Below are 19,928 nucleotides of genomic sequence, written 5' to 3'. Positions count from 1 at the left end.
AACCCCATGCAACGCTACAAGCTGGGGTTGGAGTGGCTGGAGAGCAGCCAAACAGAAAGGGACCTGGGGGTACTGATTGACAGCTGGCTGAACATGAGCCAGCAGTGTGCCCAGGTAGCAAAGAAGGCCAATGCCATCCTGGCCTGCATCAGGAGTAGTGCAGCCTGCAGGAGCAGGGAGGTCATTCTGCCCCTGTACTCAGCACTGGTTGGGCCATACCTTGAGTACTGTGTCCAGTTGTGGGCCCCTCAATTTAAGAAGGACATTGAGACTCTTGAATGTATTCAGAGAAGGGCAATGAGGCTGGGGAGAGGCCTCGAGCACAAGCTCTATGAGAAGAGGCTGAGGGAGCTAGGGCTGTTTAGCCTGGAGGAGGCTGAGGGGAGATGTTATTGCTCTCTACAACTACCTGAAGGGAGGTTGTAGCCAGGAGGGAGTTGGTCTCTTCTCCCAGGCAATCAGCACCAGAACAAGAGGACACAGTCTCAAACTGTGCCAGGGAAGGTTTAGGCTGGAGGTGAGAAGAAAGTTCTTCACAGAGAGAGCTGATAGCTGTTATAATGTGCTGCCCAGGGAGGTGGTGGAGTCACCGTCCCCAGATGTCTTCAAGAGGGGAGTGGACGTGGCACTCGGTGCCATGGTTTAGTAGTCATGAGGTCTTGGTTGACAGGGTGGACTTAATGATCTCTGAGGTCTTTTTCCAACTTTATTGATTCTATGATTCTATATCCATAACACTACCCTTTAAATCAACAGCCCACTCCAATGTAATTACATACACTGCATATACATACAAAGACTATGCAATGTACAAGCCAATGTACAAGGTGCAGGTGTTTGCTTTATCACAATTCCTACTTCTTAATGCCATTTATTAAAATAAAGTGCAGAAATGTAATCAGCCAGGAACAACTCTGATGCTGGTAAACAGCACAAGCGTGTTCCCATAATGAGTTCCTCCAGTGACTGCCTTCACTTCTGCTCAATGATTTTCCAAAGCAGCAGCCAGTCCTTAGTTTAATTGGATGGCTCTTCTAACTAAGCTTACAAATGTAAGCATTCGAGTGGCTAGTAAATACCGCAGCTCAAGAGGACAAACACTTCTGTAAACAAGAAAGTTCAAAGAAAAGTGAAAACAAATTTCCACACGGGGTACTGGAGCTGTTCTAACTTGGCTTGCTGTCTGTTGTTTGGCTTTGTGTGTTTTGTTGGGGTTTTTTTAAAGCATGAAATTTAACAGGAAGAGATCCTTTAAACAGACACCCAGCAAAGGCAGAAGTATGCAACAGCTATAGCTTGCTGGAGCAATTACGCAAGAACAAGCCACAAAGGTTTTACGCAGCTCAGCAAAACTGTGGGAAGCTTTGAAGTATACCCATCAAGAGCCTTAAATGAAACCTGGAGATGCAATCAGCTGTCAAAAACATGCCTGTGAACCCCTTGATTCGTTTTGCACTGGACTGTTGTAGGATTTATGGTTTTTTTAAGGACATAGTGAGGTGATATTTATACTCCTTGTTTTAGCCACCTCACTGGCAAGTGCAAAGTCTGACAACTGATGGCAAACATTGTGTCGTGTTCTCCAGCACTAATTCCTTTCACTAAATAATTTATTAACATACCATTATCATCACAATTAACAGAGTGTTAGTGTTATCCAAGTATCAGCAGTAGCATGAACTATTGAGAAAGAATATGCTGTTTTCTCTGCACAACATTCATGAGCTCCATGGTTTACTTAAATACATTAGCATCTGAATAAAAATGCTATCTGTGCATTCTTAACATCCCCTGTCTTACAGGAACCTTTATCTCCTAAGTGTGAAGATCCTAGGGAGATAGGAAAAATACAAAAGGTCACAAGTGGCAATTAGTGGAGAGGTACATATTATTTACTCATTAACTCTCTCAACTCTTCCAAGTGCTAAGGGACACCAGATAAAGACAGTTTTACAGCCAGGTTCAAAATTAACACCAGGATGTGCCCATTCACACAAAGGATAGTTGAACTCCTTGCCAGAGCACACTGTGGATGAAGACAGTTACAGGGAACAAAAAGATCTCTGAGAATTCCTTAACAAAAAGAAACTGAGGAATTCCCTGAACTTTAAGTGTCAAATCTTCACAGGAATATCAACACCCTTTTACGCCCTCTCCCAGGTAAATTCTTCTGTCTGATACATGGAATTTAGGTCCATCCAAGCCTAGTTGCCCATACAGCCTCACATTCCCCAGATTCTGATCATGGTATGCAAGAAAGCATGTTCTGACAACCACCAAAGGCTTTAAAACAGATTTTGACTTAGTGTATCACTCAATCATACAGAGGGAACAAGTGACATTTGACTATAATTTCGAAGATCTAAAATAATAATGGCTTTTAAACCTATTTTAATGTAGAATCTAAACAAAGTTAACAGCAACGCCAAAGAATTAAACAAAAATCAGAAAAACACCAACTCAAGCCACTTCCTTCCAAGTCTGCTGTGACTTGCAATGCTATTTAGGCAACGAATTTGTTTGAAAGGAAAGCTAGGACAGCTGTCTACAAAACAGGCTTTGGATCTTCTTGCCTAAGAGGAATGAGGAAAGGAATGCTTGTACATACTACTCAGTTCTCCAAGAGTTAACACCTCCATTTGTATCATGCACCTTGTCTCTTCAACGTGGAGCAACCAGCAATTTCATTCTCTTCTTTTAAGGACAAGGAATTTCCTCCATTACAAACACGCAACCACCTTTCTTATTTTCCTTACATGAAAAATATTTGGGTTTAAATCAAGGGCTTGTATTCTTTGTGCAACTGATAATATTTTAGTTGGCTGTACCAAGAAACCCATTGCTGCTGTCAAGTAGAACAGCAGGTGACCTTGGTGCACAGCCACAGCAAAAAAACTCAGCTTTGTTTATTAAACATTTCTTCTTGGTTCAGACTGTTTCGCGTTCTGACACAGCAGTGCTGATAGTAAAGCGTTCTTGCGACTACAAAACAGACCTGCTTTCGACAAAGCACGAGATAGAGCGATTAAGGCTGCGCACCGCCAAAACTTTTAATGGCAAGAAGAAAAGAAACGCGTTGGGATTTTCAAAGTCTTTTATCTAACTCCCAGCCAGCTCCCGGCATGAAGCAGGAGCTTTACTAATGTGGCATCTGAGCGGAGCGTTTGGAGAGAAGCAAACCATCCACCACTTTTCCACTTTTTTTTTGCAACGTCAGGCAGGCAATATAAATGAGTCACGGTGTCCTTCCAAAGTCTCTGCTCCCAGAGCAATTTACGGGGCTTTTTCACTCCTCGCACCACTGTTACTGGAAAACCCGAGGCCGCACGAAATTAGCGGCCAGCGCCGCCAGAACTTCAGCTCAGGCTGTAGTTTTGTTTGGTCTTTGGCAATCGCCTAGGATACTTTGACTAGGAAGAGGCAGCGAGGGAGATGGAAGACTTGCTGCTTTTTCACGGACTTTGGGGCTGACCTGACACTGCGAAGGTTTCCTAGCTGGCGGCCTTTTTAAAAACAAAACAAAAATCCCCAAAACACAAAAAACCCTCAACCAATGGCTTTCCCCAGGGCCAGGAGGAAGAGACGCTCATCCTCCTCTGCGGTTTTGAACCACCCGGCGACGACTCCAGAAGCGCCGACCTGCTCCTCTTAACTTTTTCAGGCGGCCGCGGCGGGGCAAGGCAAGGCAAGGCAAGGCAAGGCAAGGCAAGGAGGCGCTCAACCCCTGCGGCCGCAGCCCGGCCGGTGCCGGCGAGCCCTTCAGAGCGGAGGGACTGCTCTCTCCTGCCGGCGCGCAGGTGATGGCGGCCCGGCCCGCCCCCGGAACAGCCCGCACACCTCCCTGGCTCTGCCCTGCACCCCAACAGGTGGCACCGAACACCCGCCCCCAGCCCCAAGCGCCGACCAAGCCCCAGCAGGACCGCAAGCCGAAGGCGGCCGGGTCTGCGCCCGAGGAGGAAGAGCCAAGCAGAAACTTTGAAGCCTCACCGGGGTAGCGCTGCCCTCCGTCGTTCTCCTCGGGCTGGGCCATGGCCAACCTGCCCCACAGCTGCTGCTGCGGGACTAGGAGGCGGCTGGCGGCTGCAGCGGGCGATCCATGTCGCTCTCCGGTCCCCTCGGAGGAGCGGCGGGTTCAGCGGAGGTGAGGCGGCGCTGCCCCCTCCCGCCGGGCGCCCCCTCCGCACCACGCAGGGCCTCCCATAACGCCCGCCCCCACGGCGGGCACGGAGCGGTGCGGCGCACACCTGGCTGGGGCCGCAACGACGAGCCCTGCAGGCGGGACAGGTGCCCGTCTCCTCCTGGGACGTTCCTATCTCCACGGCTCGGCCTCCTCTCGCCCCGCTGCAGCTCCCCCTCCCCAGCGCGGCTGTGGGAAGCGCCGCCCGCCCGAGAGGGAAACGCCTGCGCGCTGGGGGGCGGGGAGGCGGCCGCTGGGCACCGGGGCTGCGCGGAGGGCGCCATTTTGAATCGCCCTGGCGTGCCCCGGGCGACGGGCAGCGAGGGTGGGTTGTGCGCGCCCGCGTTAGCCGCCACGGAGGCGGCGGTGTGGCCCCGAGGAGCCGAGGGGGTTGAAGGAGGGGTGGGTTTTGACTGGGGCTGCCCCTTCAGAGAATCCCACGCTGGAGGAGAGCCGCTCTTTCGCTACCGGGTGGCCGCAGCCTGTCCTGCGTAGCCGCCAGCTGCGGCGCGGGGGGCTGCTCCGTGCTGGGCTTGCGCGTTGGGGGTCCCCGCGGGGAGCAGGTGTGTGTCGGAGCTCTCCCTGAGAGCTTGTTTCTGCTTCTAACAGCAAAGCAAAATCGGTTTCTGCACGTCTGGGCTGCAGGACGTCCAGGGTATCAAGCAAAGGTGCACCCTTAGCTCGCTGGAGCTGACCTGTAAAATGCCAGAAGTGGAGGCTCTCTGGCAATTATTGGGCCAGCATGTTTGACTTCTCTTTCTAGTCCCTTGCCTTTGCCGTCCGTGTTCAAGTGTCCTGATGTACACATCCTTTCTCTCCACCCCCACACTTAATCCAAGTTGTTGAGAGCAGGGAGTACCTCGCGGGAGCAGAGGTCTCCTGTTTCCTTATCATCCCTGCGAAGGTCATACATGCTGTGCAGTTGGGCTCAGTGTTCACGTCTCTAGAATGGGAGTAAGATAAAGTCCCCACCCTAACTGTGGATGTATGTGCCAGCCTCTTACCACCTCACACCTCTCGACCTGGAAGTGTGAGTGCAGCAGATGCAGAAGCACCTGAACCTGGCAAAGCCATGATTATTCAAGCTTTGACAGGGCAAGTTATGCCTAAGTAAGTTGCAAGAGGCTGAAATAAACTGGTACAGAAGGAAGTGCCACCATGACCCCACTGACACCAGTTCCGTGCTATCAAAATGAGAACTGAGTCATTATCAAAATGAGAAGTAATCACTGAAAACCTACCCTGAACAAAAAAGCACACCTCTGCAGATACTTCCTGTGACTGGGTCAGGAAGCAGCACATAGCAGTACTTACTCTGCTGGTTTTCTAAGACGGGTATCTTAAGATTTGCACTAACTTATCTGTACCTTTCTTTGAAAATCACTGATTCCTCTGCAAGACAGCTTGCATGGTGCTATTTTTAAAAAGGTAAATAAATGCAAACCAGCTTTGAAGCACTATAAATATGTTCATATCTAAGAGACAAACTACTTTTTGCTATGGGTTGTCACTAACTCCATGTTGAGTACTAACATTGTCCTTCTGGTTTTGAGACTGGGCATCAGTTCTTCGGTTGGAGCAACCAGAAAGTGTGTATTGTGATCATGGCATCATCAAATTTGGGTCGAGTTGTTAGGTTCCTACAGTAAATAATAATGGAAACACACAATCATGCGTTCTGTAAGTTTCCAGTGTCTCCAAAGGAAATGATGCTGCCATCTTTGTAGTATTACTGAGACTGAAGAAACTACTAGAAAAATCTGCTGCAGGAAATCTTGTAGCAGTAGCAGAGTGCAGAATACACCTGAAAGTTTCAGATCACACAAGGAGTTATACTTTGTATTATTATTCCTCTGCATTAGTAAAAGCTGGAGGGCTGACATTATGTGACTAAATACAGTGTCACGCCTTTTGCTGGCATGGAAGTGTGGCATGTCCTAATTATTAGAAGGAAACAGAACAGGTACTACCAGGTGGGGAAGTATGAATGCATCACTAAATGCAAAGGGAACCTTTGTTTTTCAGCTCTGCACCTTTGTTTTTCAGCTCTGCAATCACAAGTTCATCCAGAAGGGCACACCAAGATCCTGTTTTGAGACGGGTTGCAAGTAAATCCCCCAAAGCGTGGTAAGCAGTTAGTTGTGGTGCTTACACAGTGTGGTTATCATCACTCCTCTGTCACTGATGCAGTTGGGTAAACCTGTGAAATACTTAACTGTGTGCAAATTCTTGGGACGAAATCCTGACGTTTTGTTCAAGTGTCTTGCCTCTGGCTGTTTTATAGAGATGAAGCACTGCATGGAGCAGCCTCAAGCTGGCAACTGATGTTCACCTAGCAGCAGACCTCTATGGTGTCTAATAATAGGTCAGTGCTGGAGAATTTAACGTTCTGGAAACAATTCCAAAGCTCCCTGTTTGTGCCAGCAGAATTCAGTACACCAGGTTTATGGTTCCTCTGCAAGAAAGTGCTTAGTTGGTGTTTTCTTGTGTCTTGCTGATTTCTCCAATATACTACACCTGAGTAAAGTACACAAAGTGATAGCCCTTCCTTTATCCCTTTAGAGCAAGGTGGTGAAGTAACAGGAACACAAGCTTCCCTCATGCTCCTCGTGCCTCTAGATGTGTAAAATTATTCTCTTAGGCCTTCGCTTCTGGTTTGAAGTGTCAGCAATTTTGCAACTGATACACCTTTTCTTTAGGAACTAGATGGGAACATGGTGATTGAATATCCATTCGTCAGAAGCCAGGTATGATGCAAAAAGCTTTCAGAGTGCCACACAGCTTCATTTCACCTGGCTGCGCAGCTGCTTCTCCATCCTGTGGTCAGCAATTCTGTCATAAACTAGAAGACATTTCAATAGTGGGTTGGGTTTTTTTCCTTCCTCTAATTAACCAAAGATTTGCATATTGTGTTGCCCATCATTGAATACGAGCTGATCAACAGCTCCTGCTGCTATTATCCCATCACTGTAATTTCAGGTGGTTTTAGCTCACACAAGTACAAGTGGAGGTGTACCAAACGCAGCAAGTGTTGGATAAACTTGGCTATCATCCGTCATGCTGAGAGACAAGAAAGTTCTCTCTTGAAGGCGTTAGAACAGAGATGAGACATTGATCTTTTCCCTCCTTGCTTTACAGAATTACTTTTCTGTCTGGTAAAGCAACTACTGCATGCTTCATGGCACAGGAAAAAGGAACAAGGAGTAAATTCAGGTTTTCATTGCTGTGTAGCAATGAGTATGAGGACGATGATTTGACCAAGAATATCAATACCTCACAAGTAAGTGCTGGAGAATAGTGTGCCATTCTACTTCAGATTCTTCACACATCAAATCTGTTCACACAAAACTTAGTACTTGCCTGTCCTTGGTGTTTGACAGGGGCTCATTTCCAGTGCTGCTACCATCTGCACAGGCATTCCGACCAGCAGTGGAACGTCTGTGCACCAAACCATGTTAATAGGTGTGGGATGAATTTGGAACAGGTGGAAAATGTCCCATTTCATGCTTCCAAAAGGCTGCTTCCTCTTACAGGAGCTTAAACCTGACAAAGGATGAGGAAAATGAAGCCAGGTCTAGAACTACCACTACTGTTAACTTTCCTGCTACCACTGGGAACAGAATTAAATAGCATGAAGTTCCCTTCTGTGAGACAGCAAGGAAGGTAGGGGACGGTTGTGTGAGACTTTCCAGCACATTTGAGTTGGTATTATTGAAACAGGATGTGTGTGACTGGATTGTTTCTAGCACTGCCTACAAGCTGTTTAAGAGAGACAAAATGAGTAATAAGGTGTGAAGGAGTAAGACTATACCAACTAAAAATACTACTACTTGTATTAGTATCTCAGAACTGCAGAATCTTAAGTGCCCATAAATGTCTAAGAAAGCCTCTGTGATACTTGGTACGGATCTTCACTCATCACTAAATCATAGCAGAAACAGGGGTTTTGTTAGGCACAGCTACATAATGAGACATTGGGATGCTACAGCAGATTTATTCCCTTACCAAACACAATTTAAACTGCATTTCCAAAAGCAAAATGGATTCATTCTGTAACATAAAAAAGCACTGCACCAAACACCTGTAACTTTCTGTTGGGACTCTCTGGGAATGAAAAAAAAAATAGTACTGGATCAAAAATTAACTGTCTAGAACTAGTAGTGATGAATAAAACCAAGAAACATTCCATTTGGGCAGAGAACAGCTCCAATTATTATGTCTCTGTGGATGTGACTTGCTGCAAATAATTTAGTATTTTTCCACTGAATTATAGGAAAAAAAATCCTTTAAAAGCCTGAGTGAAAATTGAGGCTTCTTGACTTTTGTTGTTTTCTATTGTTTTGTTGTTTTCTGTTTGTTTTCTTTTTTTGCAAGAGGTCTCATGTTCTCTAAATGTGAAGATGTCATTATAGATGAATTTATGGAATTAGATCATAGTATCATAGTATCAGTCAGGGTTGGAAGGGACCACAAGGATCATCTAGTTCCAACCCCCCTGCCATGGGCAGGGACACCCCACACTAGATCAGGCTGGCCAGAGCCTCATCCAGCCTGGTCTTAAACACCTCCAGGGATGGGGCCTCAACCACCTCCCTGGACAACCCATTCCAGGGCTTCACTACTCTCATGGTGAAGAACTTCCTCCTCATATCCAGCCTGAATCTCCCCACCTCCAGCTTCATTCCATTCCCCCTAGTCCTATCACTACCTGAGATCCTGAGAAGTCCCTCCCCAGCCTTCCTGTAGGCCCCCTTCAGATACTGGAAGGCCACAATGAGGTCACCTCCGAGCCTTCACTTCTCCAGACTGAACAGCCCCAACTCCTTCAGTCTGTCAGATGGCATTTTCTACAGAAATAACTGAAATGGGGACTGAGCTTATTTTGTTTGCTGCTTGGGTTTTGGTTTTGTTTGTTTGTTTTTAGGAACAACATATGCAGTGTATTTGATTTCCCAGCCTGGTATTGAAAAAGGGTAACAAATAGATGAAGACATTCTAGCAATGAAAGGATTCCCAAACGAGATACCTCATGCTCCCTCTCCAGAAGGTTTAATGCTTCACTGCTGTGTGGTACCTGCGTCAGCACAGAAAATGAACACGCACACACACCATCCAATTGTCCTTTTGTATTTTTATTTGGTGTTAAGTAACTCCACAAGAAAACAAAATCAGTTACTCTGGTGTACGTGAAATCAGAACAATACAACCACTTGAAGCAAAAAGTAGAAACAAATTTCAGCCCAGGAATGGAAAACTGATACTTCAGTGCTATGGATATGCAATGCGCTTCATACCACAGTGCGGTTCAGCGTTTGCCAACCTTTAATGCTGTTGTTGTTGTTGTTGTTGTTGTTGTTGTGTGTTTCTATCCATACAGAAAAACTAAAAACCACACTTCAACTCTCACTGAAAGCTTTAGAGCTTTAGCCATTAAACTATGAAAACAAGTAAAGACAATTTGTTATTGCCCAAGCTCAACACAGGATTTTGTTTTCCCCCAAAGGTGCTGGAGTGATTACATGCCACCATGTAACTCTCAGCAACACCTTTGCTGTTTTTGAGCCCTTTCTCACCCAAGAAGCAGCTCTAGCCAAAATGAACTGAGCTGAAGTTTGTGTTTGAAATATGTCCACATTTGGTCATTTCTTGTTCTATTCCATTCTCCACTGTAGTGATTTGAAGAATTTGTGTGTAAAGTTCTTTTATTTTTACTTTCATGTTACAGTTAACTAGTTCTCAGTGCAGGTGCTAAACAACCTCTCAAGGAAGCTCCAGAAGAAAGTAAAATATATAAAAATCTATCCAAGGTCTGCAAATAAATTAAGAAAATAAACTGTAAAGTGTCCAAAGAGTTGTATGACTGCAAACCCTAAAACATTGTCTAAGAGGAGGACCAAGGGAAAGTCCCTGGGTAAGGACAAACCAAGCCAATTTTAAGCAAGGATCCCAACAAAAGCCTTGCACAGTGGCAGGATTTTCCAACCACATCTTTGAAGTCTTCCATCCTAATTGAATAAAGGCAACAAAACCCAGATACTCAGAAACCCTTTCTAGCACAGAACATATTTCAAAGGTAGTTCAGCTCCCATTTCAAACATCTATAGTTCTCATGAGGTTTATTGCCTGTCAAAAATGAATGGTTCAGCTTTTCAAGTCAGTATGGGACTTTCTGCACTTCCTGATGTTACAGCCATGCTGCTGTTGTATAGATTAGTTAGTTGTTGCTGTTGTTGTTTAAACTATGAGTTGGTAAAAACTTAAAGAGTGTTTAGTTTTGCAAATATTGCTCCTCCTGGCTTATACATTTTGCATAATGTGTTAAAAAGCACAAGGAGTTGATAGTCCTGTACAGATGCAAGTTGACAATGTATTGGCTAAGTTAACAAAATAAAACTGAAAAGCAAGTCACATAAAGCAACAATCACTACTGCAATCACACGTGTATGTTGTAAGTCGTCGCCTCCCCTACCCCCACCCACCGCACACGTAACTTGCCCCACACATTCTCTCAGAAACACAAAATGAGCTACGAGATTTACTAAATTACAGCCAGAACAGCAGCTAACTGCAGCAGCCACAGGATTTCTTTCAAGTCTAGCACTGACCCTTGGCGTTTAAACACTCGACACGGAGCGTGTCAGACAGGTTCAGTCGTTCAGGCTCGAGTTCGGGATGCTTTTGCAGGCTAGGTGAACGCCATCACCCGCAACAGGACAATGTTCTCATCACCCGCTACAGAATTCACAACAATCCACACATCACCCCAGTGGTTTATTATTTTTGGTGTTACTTTTTTAAATCTTCTGCCCCACGTTGGCAAGTCACTAAAAAGGACAAAAAAAAAAAAAAAAAAGAAGAAAAAAAAACCCAACCAACCCCACATTGCCTCCATACCTACAAAAAAATCCTTGGCTTCTCCAGTTAGCAAAAATACAAACCATGGTATCCTCAGTGTTGGTTTGTGGGAGTGGGGGGAGCATAGGATAGAAAACACAGTTTCTGTAAGTCTCTAAAGCAAAACCCTGTTGTTCCTACTTCAAAGTTATGAGATTTACTGAATGAAGACTGGACAAGTCACTCATGCTTTTCTCCTGCATTCAGAAAGGCACTGATAGATTACAGTGTTAAGTATTTATCTCCCAGTTCTTAAAGAACAAAGCCTAATGTGCAGAAAGCTGAAGTCTCTGAATAGCAGAAGTAGTTGTAGACACTGCGATGCTAAGAAGATAGTCATAGTGGTAGGGCTACAGTTACGAATGAAAATAACTGCAATTAAGATGCAAAAAAGCAGTGGTACTACTAAGACAAGCACATGCACATCCATTCTTGATTTGACAACACAATCTAGTCTAGTTCAAAGAGCCAAAAATTTAACAGTTGTCTTTTTTTTTGGGGGGGAGGGAAGAAAAAAAATTTCAACAGGACAGCTGTGTCCTCATCTACAAAATAAGCAAGAAGAGAAAGATAAATACACATCTGAATCCATTAACTGAAGAGGAAACTCAAGTTGTTGTTTTAGAGCTACAGACCCTCAAGAAGGATAGTTTTCCATCTCATGTTACTTTTTAAAATCATCTGTTCTACTCTGCAGTTTCTATAGTTGAGTTCGAGAAAAAAGCTCCTCCTCACACGGATCAGCCCATTCACTTCCACCTTCTGAAGCTGTGTCTTCAGAGCTGGAGCTATCACTGGAGTAGATCTTCTTCCTGAAGCCATTTGGTTTTGCCTCAGCATTTATATCATCTGCACATCTTGCTTCATAAACAGAAGAAACCTAAGGATTTAAACTGACAGTGTTGATGGGGAACAAAAAAGAACATGCTTGCTTTTTTCTGGGCTGGGAGGTTAGATAGTTTTGTAGTTGTTCAGGAGAGATGTCACAATTACAGGGCAAGTCCTCCTCCTTCCTGACTATGTGGCAAGGACTGCAGCACAATGAGGGGGACAAGTGGGGCTTTCATTATTTTGTCCTATTCCTTAACTTTAGGAAGAGAATCAAAAGTGAACTTGGTTATACTGCATCATTATCATAGGTCATGTTAGGAAATGTCTGCAAAAGTTAACTCCAAAGTTTGGCAGCAAGTGTTAAATATGCAGAAAACCCAACTGAACTTAAGCTAACCCAACATATTTACAGCTGAGTCAGGCCAGCTCCAGCAAGCATGTCAGTGTAAACTGCTTTCACTATAAAGTCTACAATGTCTCAGTGAGTGCACATGTACAGGACATTTTTTCCCTACAGAAAAAAAATTCAGGGATTTTTGGCTGTAAGCAGGACAGAACTCAGCACCCATGATGTTTACACCTTTAGTTACTGGCCCTTCCTGCCCTCATCATGCACACCAGCCCACTCCAGCTTACTGAAATTGTAAGCTGGGGAAAAGAAGATTCATGTTTAACACAGGACAAGCAAGAGCCAAGTGTCCACAGAGGAAACAGTTTGCTTAACTGCTCAAAGTTTGCTTGCACAAAGTGTTGCACTCCCCAAAACACAGCACTTAGAGGAATATTCAGAAGAATGCCCAAGAGTCAGAGGAGATTAAAAAGCAAAGCAAGGAAAGAAAAGCTTTTGAAGGTTTTCACAGGAGTTTCATTTGAGGCCAGACTGAAAACTGTGATGAAAGGAAAGATGTAGCAGCACACTGTTAAAAAGGAACCAAAAGAACTCCTCCCCCAAACCAATGGCAAACTTACCATATTAAAATCTAAAAGATGTTCATCATCATTGGGTATTTCCTTTACATCTGCAAATTCTCCTACACCATTCTCTCCCTTGGCATTTGTATAACACTCTTACATTGTGTTTGTGGGGGGTGTTTCAGAAGAAGAAGGAAGAAAAAACAGAATTGAGGAACACTGTTATTTACGTTCAGCCAAAATGAAAGCATCCAGAGAAGTATTCTTCAAATTCACACTCTAAGTCATGTAAATTCTGTGCTGGGGAGGGGCTGGGGATTTTATAGTCTGATATCCTTCAAGAGATAAGCATAACACCTTATGGAAGCTTCATCAAACCTTACCTGGATAACCAAATAACAACACAAAGAAGCTATTTCCTGAAAACATCTAAAGCAGTAAGGTACAGAGAGCAGGAATTACTTTTCTATTATAGATGCTGCAGTACATTTGTCAGCACAGGAGTTCAGATCATTCCTACTTCTATACCCATACAAAGTATATTGCAACTGCAGCCTGATCCTGACTGAAGCTCAAAAAAACAGCTGATGAGAATGGCTGTGGTTTCTACTTTAATATTAAACTATAATATCAATGTACATCATATAGCCATGTATATGGATCACATGCATCAATATCCATATACAGAAGTACCCATACAGTAAACTGTACACAGCTAAAGATCTGCCACAGAACAACATTAGCTCTGAGGATAAAGAACTGGTTTTGCTAAACTTCAGTCTAGAAGAGGAAATCCTGGAGCTATTCTGCTTCACAGAAATTCTGCCACTGTATCAAGCAGCTTCTGGACTTCATCCCATTTTATACTGTGTATTCATCTTCCTCTGACAAAAAGAAAGTGGTGAAACACTTGCAGAGCTAAGCAGGTTCACCAGCAGGTGTCAGCATCCCGCAAGGACTCGAGGATTACTTTACGAAATACCCACTCAAGAATGTGGGTCACTGCCTTTGCTCTCGGAGCACTAAGACCTCTGCAGTTGTCACCGTGGGGGGGGAAAAAGACTTTACAGAAGGACACTAAATATATTTACACTTTGTATATACTGAGTATTTGTTAATATAGAGGTTCTGTAACCAGTCCAGGAGGCAAATAAAGTCCTGTTGGCATCAATCTGTTCTCTTTCACTTTGAAAACACCTTCCAGGAGCTGGGAGTGAAGTAAGTTATGGAGTTCTTGCAAGTAACCCAAACTGTCCTGAACACCAAAGTACAGGCATTTAGGCACTGAGAACAGTTTAGTTGGCTGCACTTTAAGGTGCACTCCAAAACCAGTTCACTAATAATTACTGGCTAATCTAATTCCAGATTATTAAGGAACCAGGTCTTTGTTCAAAAGTTTATTGCACTAAGGCTCTGCCAGCAGAAAGCAACAGAGAGCCTGTAAATGCAGTACACAGAATGTTCTTATTTAGCTTCTTGCCTTCTCCCTCAAAAGTAAATTGGTATGCAGGCAAAAAAAAAACCACCCATCAACAACCAAACCTGTCTGGATTCTTGCCTGCCCACTGAAAACCTGGGTTTAAGCCAGCTGTCGGATGGTATGAATTCTTGGGAGGCAACAGAGAGTGCTAGAAGCACACCTGCTCCAGCCTGCCAGCAGCCTGGCTACCCACGCTGGACTTAACTCTGTGCAGGACAGAAAAACTCCCAGATTGTCACTGTGAAAGGGGTGGCCAAGAGGCAAATCCCTCTCCTTCCCAGCTTGAGAGAAATTCCACACGTTCACTGAGTAACTGGCCTGTTACTTATGGCTACTATCATGTTTTAAAATTCTTATAAAATCAGCTACCTAGTAAGCATTACTCAGGTTGAAAGGTAGTAAAAATGTAATAAAACATTTTCAGAGTAAGAGATTAATATTCCATTTACTTAATTCCAGGCTCTGGAATTAAGCAAATTTGCATAAATACTAAGGCTTTTTTAAAAGTACTTTCATTTAAAAGCTATTTAGAAGCATGCTAGAGATCTGTTACAAATCTGAAGCATCCCAGTTCTCTCTAAGAGAAGAGAATTTACGATGGAAGCTTACTGGTTTGTCTTTAAATACAGATGGCAGTTCCAGTTCACCTGTGACAATTGCAACCCCTAAGAAAGAGCATTTCATTCTAGCAGCAAGTCAGTTCAAACAGGCATTGCTTCTTACCTTCACACTGTGACGCAGGAAAAAGGGGAGAATAGAGCGCCTTTTCCCACCAGCATTGCTTTTCCTGGCTGCCACTCATTCTCTGCAGATTAGTATTCAATATAGGAAAGTGTTTAGACAATAATCACACTGCATAAAGCCATCAATCACATACTTACATGGAAAGGAGGAAACTCTGGTATTACAACCAATTTGCTAAGTCTTACAGGTCACGCTGCTCAGTTTCTAGTGCTAAGGGCAAAGGACTCAAGCTACAGCAGAACACCATGATCTGAATGCTTGCAGCCAATGTGAACTCCATGCAGGGAGTCACCCTTTGCCTATATGGAGCTGTGCAAATCCAGAGTATAAGGATGAATTCCAGCCCTATACATTCTAATCTATGAACAAAACAAGGGAGAACAGATAGCTACTGAAGAGATGAAAACACAGTGAAACATCAGGCAGCGTAACAAATAGCTCAGTGTAAAACAAACAGAAAAGAAAGCCAACAAAAAGCAGCAAAAGTCAGTGTTGGAAGTAGGACCATTAATGGAATAACACAAAATTCAACTAGAGAATTAATATGTTGATGTGAGGAAAAAGTGGTTACAAGGATGATTAACATTTTGTCTTTATGCTACAAATAACCTACTCCCTACAAATGCCTAAATACTCTCCTCAACCCATATTTTAATGCTAATTTAAGTTTGCCAGAGCCTTTATGAAATTAGCAGACATGGATAAAACACCAAAGGTTTGTCACAACAGACATGTCTCTAGTTTTGGTAACTCCATTAACCTCCTAAAGAGCACATCAGCTTGTAACGTCCTCTGTAGGTATCATTAGACAGAATGAGTCAAAACCAAACTACACTGCAATTAGCTACTAAAACCATTAACAAATGAGCTTCAACACTGAGTATCTCTGTAAACCTGAGAACATTTGAGCATGAAAAATTAACAAGCCTCCTTTTGTTCCTGCCTAAGCTACTGTAGAACCACACACCTATAAAACCTAAACTTACAGACGTTTATTACTTAATAAAATAATACTCTCAAGCCAAATGATCAACTCAAGTGCTCTAACTCAGAAGCAAATCACAGATTACACTGTTTTCCTTGTGAAATTCTGCTCTAATGAATATTAAACTTGTCAATTCATTTCCTCTCATAACACCGAGGAACAGTCCTTTTGGAACTACCCTCCAAAAACTCAGACCCCACCTCCAGAAGAGGGAGTTCTTCAAAGGTTAAACTGTAGAAGAGAAAGGAAAGCAAGCAAGCTCTAAGGTATTTGAAGCAGGACTTAATAAGAAATCTGGGCATTTAGAAATAAATTCAATCATGGAAGCCTTACTTTGCTGCTTGCTATAGATAGAGACATCAACACTCCACAGACACAACGCTTTATTAACTTCAAAGTTTCTCACTTGGCTGGTGTCACACCTGCACATGTGACAAGCTGGATGAACCACAGTAGGTTATCAGCAAAGCCAGCTTGTTAGGTTCTTCCAGACTGAAGTTACAGTGGCCTTGCTTCCAGGGCTGAGTCATCATCAGAGCCTACCTAGCTGCTTCAGGACAGTTCAGTGACCAAACTGATGCTGTCTACAGGCTGCCTCTGCTCCTGTGCCCTTCCATCACTGCCTCGCTTTCAGAAGAGCTGGAGAAAGGCAGAGACACACATCTCCTGGCCCAATGCAGCAGCAGTTCAGCAGAATTGCAGTTAGAGCTCAGACTTGGACCTCTTGTCTCCACACTGGCCCTTGCAGAATGACAAAGTTTCTAAATCAACACCGAGGTCAGCTGTGTAATGCAAAAGGACAGAACTACCAGCCATAGTGAAGTCACTTAGGGTTTTGGTTGGGAGGGGATGGAAGGCTGGAGCTGAAAAACCTATTTTTTCCTACAACTGCTCAGATGTTTACTCTAACTGCAGTTTGGCACCATGAAAATGAGGAAACTAAAACTCCAGTTCTGCTTCAGTCCCCATTACTTCTCCTATACCAAGAGCTATAAAACTTTAGATCACATCTGTGTGTCTCTCACTGGCATCTCACTCACATTTGTTCTTCCAGTATCATTTTATGCCCATTTTCTCAACTGAACTAAGCCCTTCATACAGCAGCAGAACTGTCCACTTAGATCTTTCATCCAAAATTTCCCATGAAACCTCTGCTACACAAAAGAACAATCAGACCTTGCAAACATAAGTTCTCAACTATTAGGTTGTTTCCAACTAAAATAATCTAGTACTCTTCAAAGATAGAGAACAGTGGAACAACTCTGTAATCTAGCTGGACTAAAGCAGATAGCATGAAGAAGAGACCCTGTGAGTTTAAATAGATAATGACCCTTTTAAACAGGGTATTTGACTTCCAGCACCACAATGGAAACAATTCAGTGGTTTAGGGATGCAACTGAATAAATAGAAAAACAAGCAGAGAAGTGAAAGATGTTTCCTGCCCTGTGACTGTCATTTCCTACAGCTGATGAGATTATTCCTCATCATTTCCACTCACACAAACACATGAAATCAAGCAAACAAGGACAATTACTACACAGTGTTACTGGATTGCTGCTTTCTCCTCAAGACTGCTATGGACAGCAGCTCCTGAGCTGCTGAAGCTGTATGGCAAGAAGGCAGCAGAACATCATGGACTGGGAGGTAAAGGACAAGGCATGTTGGGCACACTTCAGAGTGGGGAGCTGGGCCTGCTAGAACAAACGTTGGGGAGCAGCATTTGACTGTTTTGCTCGTGTGAAGTGTTCCAACCTCCCTACAGCAAAGGACAAAACCACCACACCAGGTTTTCAGGTGTGACCAGTAGGCAGCCTGATGGTACTGAGTGGTACTGTTGGTTTGCTGTCAGAGCTGCAATTTAACTGCAGTTCCTGCATGACAGCATACTAAACTGACTTTTAGGGCATTTAGGCAGGTGAGGGAGCAATGACTACCAAAGCTGGGAAAGCCCAAGTCTAGAAGTATGAAAGCAGAATTCAAGGAAAACAAGACCCAGTCTTATGCTAAAATGATACTGGCACTGCCACATCTGCAATAGGAGGTTTTATTACCCAGATGATAAATCTGGGTAATGGAAAAGCCAAGGAACAATAGGTAGGAGAAATGTGGGGAGGGCAGGGGATGCGTGGGGTTCCTTCTCCCTCTCCTTATATATCCAGATGTATTGAAAGGGAAGGTTATGATGATAAATTAAAAATCCCCACAGCCCCCAAATTATTGATTTTATTTTTGTAATGCATATATACACACATAAGTATTTCTGCTCAGGTACAAGCTCGGTGCTCATGCAAGTAGTTCATTAAGCAATTACTTTATTCTTTCTTCTTGATAGAAAACAACAGTTCTGTTTGCAAACCTCACATGAATTTCTCTGAGACCAATACACAACACTTCTTTTTTCTCCACCAAGAACACATTAATGTGTTAAGTACATAGGATGCACTTAACTTCAATCTCATTTCATCAACAATCTACATATTATTAGTATGATTATTTTTTTTGCTGTTCCTTAAGTAACAATTTTCTAGGAGGCAGTAATCACTTTGGTTGATTTCTTTTCCCTACAGTTACAGACAAAAGTTCACAGCATATTCATATGGCAGATTAGTCACTTGCTAGTCAGAAAAGTTACATTGGTCAGAACTTTCTTCTTCAAGCAGAATTTAAGCAAAGCATCTTCCCAGAGCTGGAGTCTACACTTTTAGGACCGTCTGCCTGAAAGTCTTGGGGAAAAAAAGCCACTATTATTTTTTCATCTATTATTTTTTTCAGCTATTATTTTTTCATCTAAACTGATATGCCTTCAAGATAGACTATCTGGGCTTCAGATACTAATGTGAACACACCAGCAATGAATATTTCCGTTCTTTCAGAACGCATGCTGACAAGGATTGAGGCAGTGACAAGAGTTTTGCAGAACAGAAACAGAGTAAGCACTGAGGCCTCATTATAATCTGAGTATTACCTGAAGTGTTCCAGCTGACAGTTTCATAAACAAGTACAGAAAAAGTCATATTAATCTGTCAGTACAAATGTCCTTGAACCTGCTTGGCAATCCCTTACTATCAGAAACAATATAAGAAAACCCATGGATAATTTAGAAGTCAAAGCAGCAATGAACCCATTGATTCCCATTCCAAAAGATCAGATCCTAATTTTAGTTCTTCAGCTACCCAGGGAAGATATATCTGGATCAAGAAGCTGGTCACAAAGTGAGCTAAGAGTAGACATTATATTCTTAAAAGGTATTTGGCAGTCTAATTCTCAAACATCACTGAAAAGATTTGTAAGGGGTCCTACAAGATCACCTGGTCTCTACTCTCACACAAAGCCAGAATCAGCTGCAATGCACTCTAAATCTCTATTTCCTACATTCTAAATCTCTTCAAGATAATATTCCCACTGCTTCCCTAAAAATAACTGACACTACAGTAAGCTGGTTTTCTGTTTGGAACTCTTTTTCTTCAGCTTCCCTTGCTGTGACTGAAGGTTATGACACTCACTTCCTTGGCATGTGCCAGAGGCTACAGGACAAGCACACCTTCTCTGCTGTCTCCTGAATCTGAGCATGGCTTTTGCAAACTGCTGCATTCTTTTGCAAGTGCCTCTCGAGTTAAAACAACCCCAGTTCCATCACTGGTTTCAAAGGCAGTGATCTTTGTGTTGCTCTCCTCGGGACATCTTTCTTGATACAAGCTAATGCAAGCTAAGCCCGGTACTCCAGCAGAAAGCTTTGCAGTTCCAGTTAGAGAGGAGCAATTTCTTCCCCTCTTAGAAAAGGGCATTCCTATTTATATACCACTATGTGGCTGTCTTCTGCAGTGTGACATTCCTCCTGTATTCCCATCTTATGACCTTCTGGAATATGCTTTTCTGTTTCACTATTTCCTCACTTACCATTCCTC

At 43.4% G+C, this 19,928-nt stretch overlaps 2 protein-coding genes and 1 long non-coding RNA gene across 8 annotated transcripts in view; 1 reads left to right on the top strand and 2 right to left on the bottom strand.

The window, feature by feature from the left end:
• TBC1D14 (TBC1 domain family member 14) overlaps positions 1-4,344 on the bottom strand; it is a 63,414-nt gene extending 59,070 nt beyond the window's left edge. Inside the window, exon 1 of the mRNA XM_068149534.1 lies at positions 3,988-4,344. Within this exon, the coding sequence (XP_068005635.1) occupies positions 3,988-4,030 (43 nt within the window). The 5' untranslated portion in view covers positions 4,031-4,344. The remainder of the gene's footprint in view (positions 1-3,987) is intronic.
• On the top strand, positions 4,023-9,302 carry LOC137446673 (uncharacterized). 4 transcript variants are annotated; one of them, XR_010988693.1, is made up of 4 exons: positions 4,023-4,141; positions 6,224-6,304; positions 6,462-7,457; positions 9,102-9,302. It is a non-coding gene; the product is annotated as an uncharacterized lncRNA (long non-coding RNA). The 4 variants fall into 4 exon arrangements; XR_010988695.1 differs by lacking the exon at positions 9,102-9,302 and having other exon boundaries at positions 6,462-6,924; positions 7,316-8,882; XR_010988694.1 differs by lacking the exon at positions 9,102-9,302 and adding an exon at positions 7,711-8,882.
• The window catches only part of KIAA0232 (KIAA0232 ortholog), a 42,329-nt gene continuing 31,694 nt past the window's right edge, over positions 9,294-19,928 (bottom strand). For all 3 annotated transcript variants that reach the window (XM_068149531.1, XM_068149532.1, XM_068149533.1), the window contains 3 exons: positions 15,018-15,099; positions 12,872-12,969; positions 9,294-11,951 (listed from right to left, as the gene is read on the bottom strand). In XM_068149531.1, the coding sequence (XP_068005632.1) occupies positions 11,772-11,951; positions 12,872-12,969; positions 15,018-15,099 (360 nt within the window). In that variant the 3' untranslated portion in view covers positions 9,294-11,771. The remainder of the gene's footprint in view (positions 11,952-12,871; positions 12,970-15,017; positions 15,100-19,928) is intronic.

The sequence above is a fragment of the Melanerpes formicivorus genome, unplaced genomic scaffold (assembly GCF_026170545.1).
Source record: "Melanerpes formicivorus ecotype bairdi unplaced genomic scaffold, bMelFor1.0.p_v2 SCAF_18, whole genome shotgun sequence".
NCBI classification, from domain to species: domain Eukaryota; kingdom Metazoa; phylum Chordata; class Aves; order Piciformes; family Picidae; genus Melanerpes; species Melanerpes formicivorus.
Note: the sequence above shows the minus strand (reverse complement) of the source record. Positions and strands in the feature narration are given on the sequence as shown.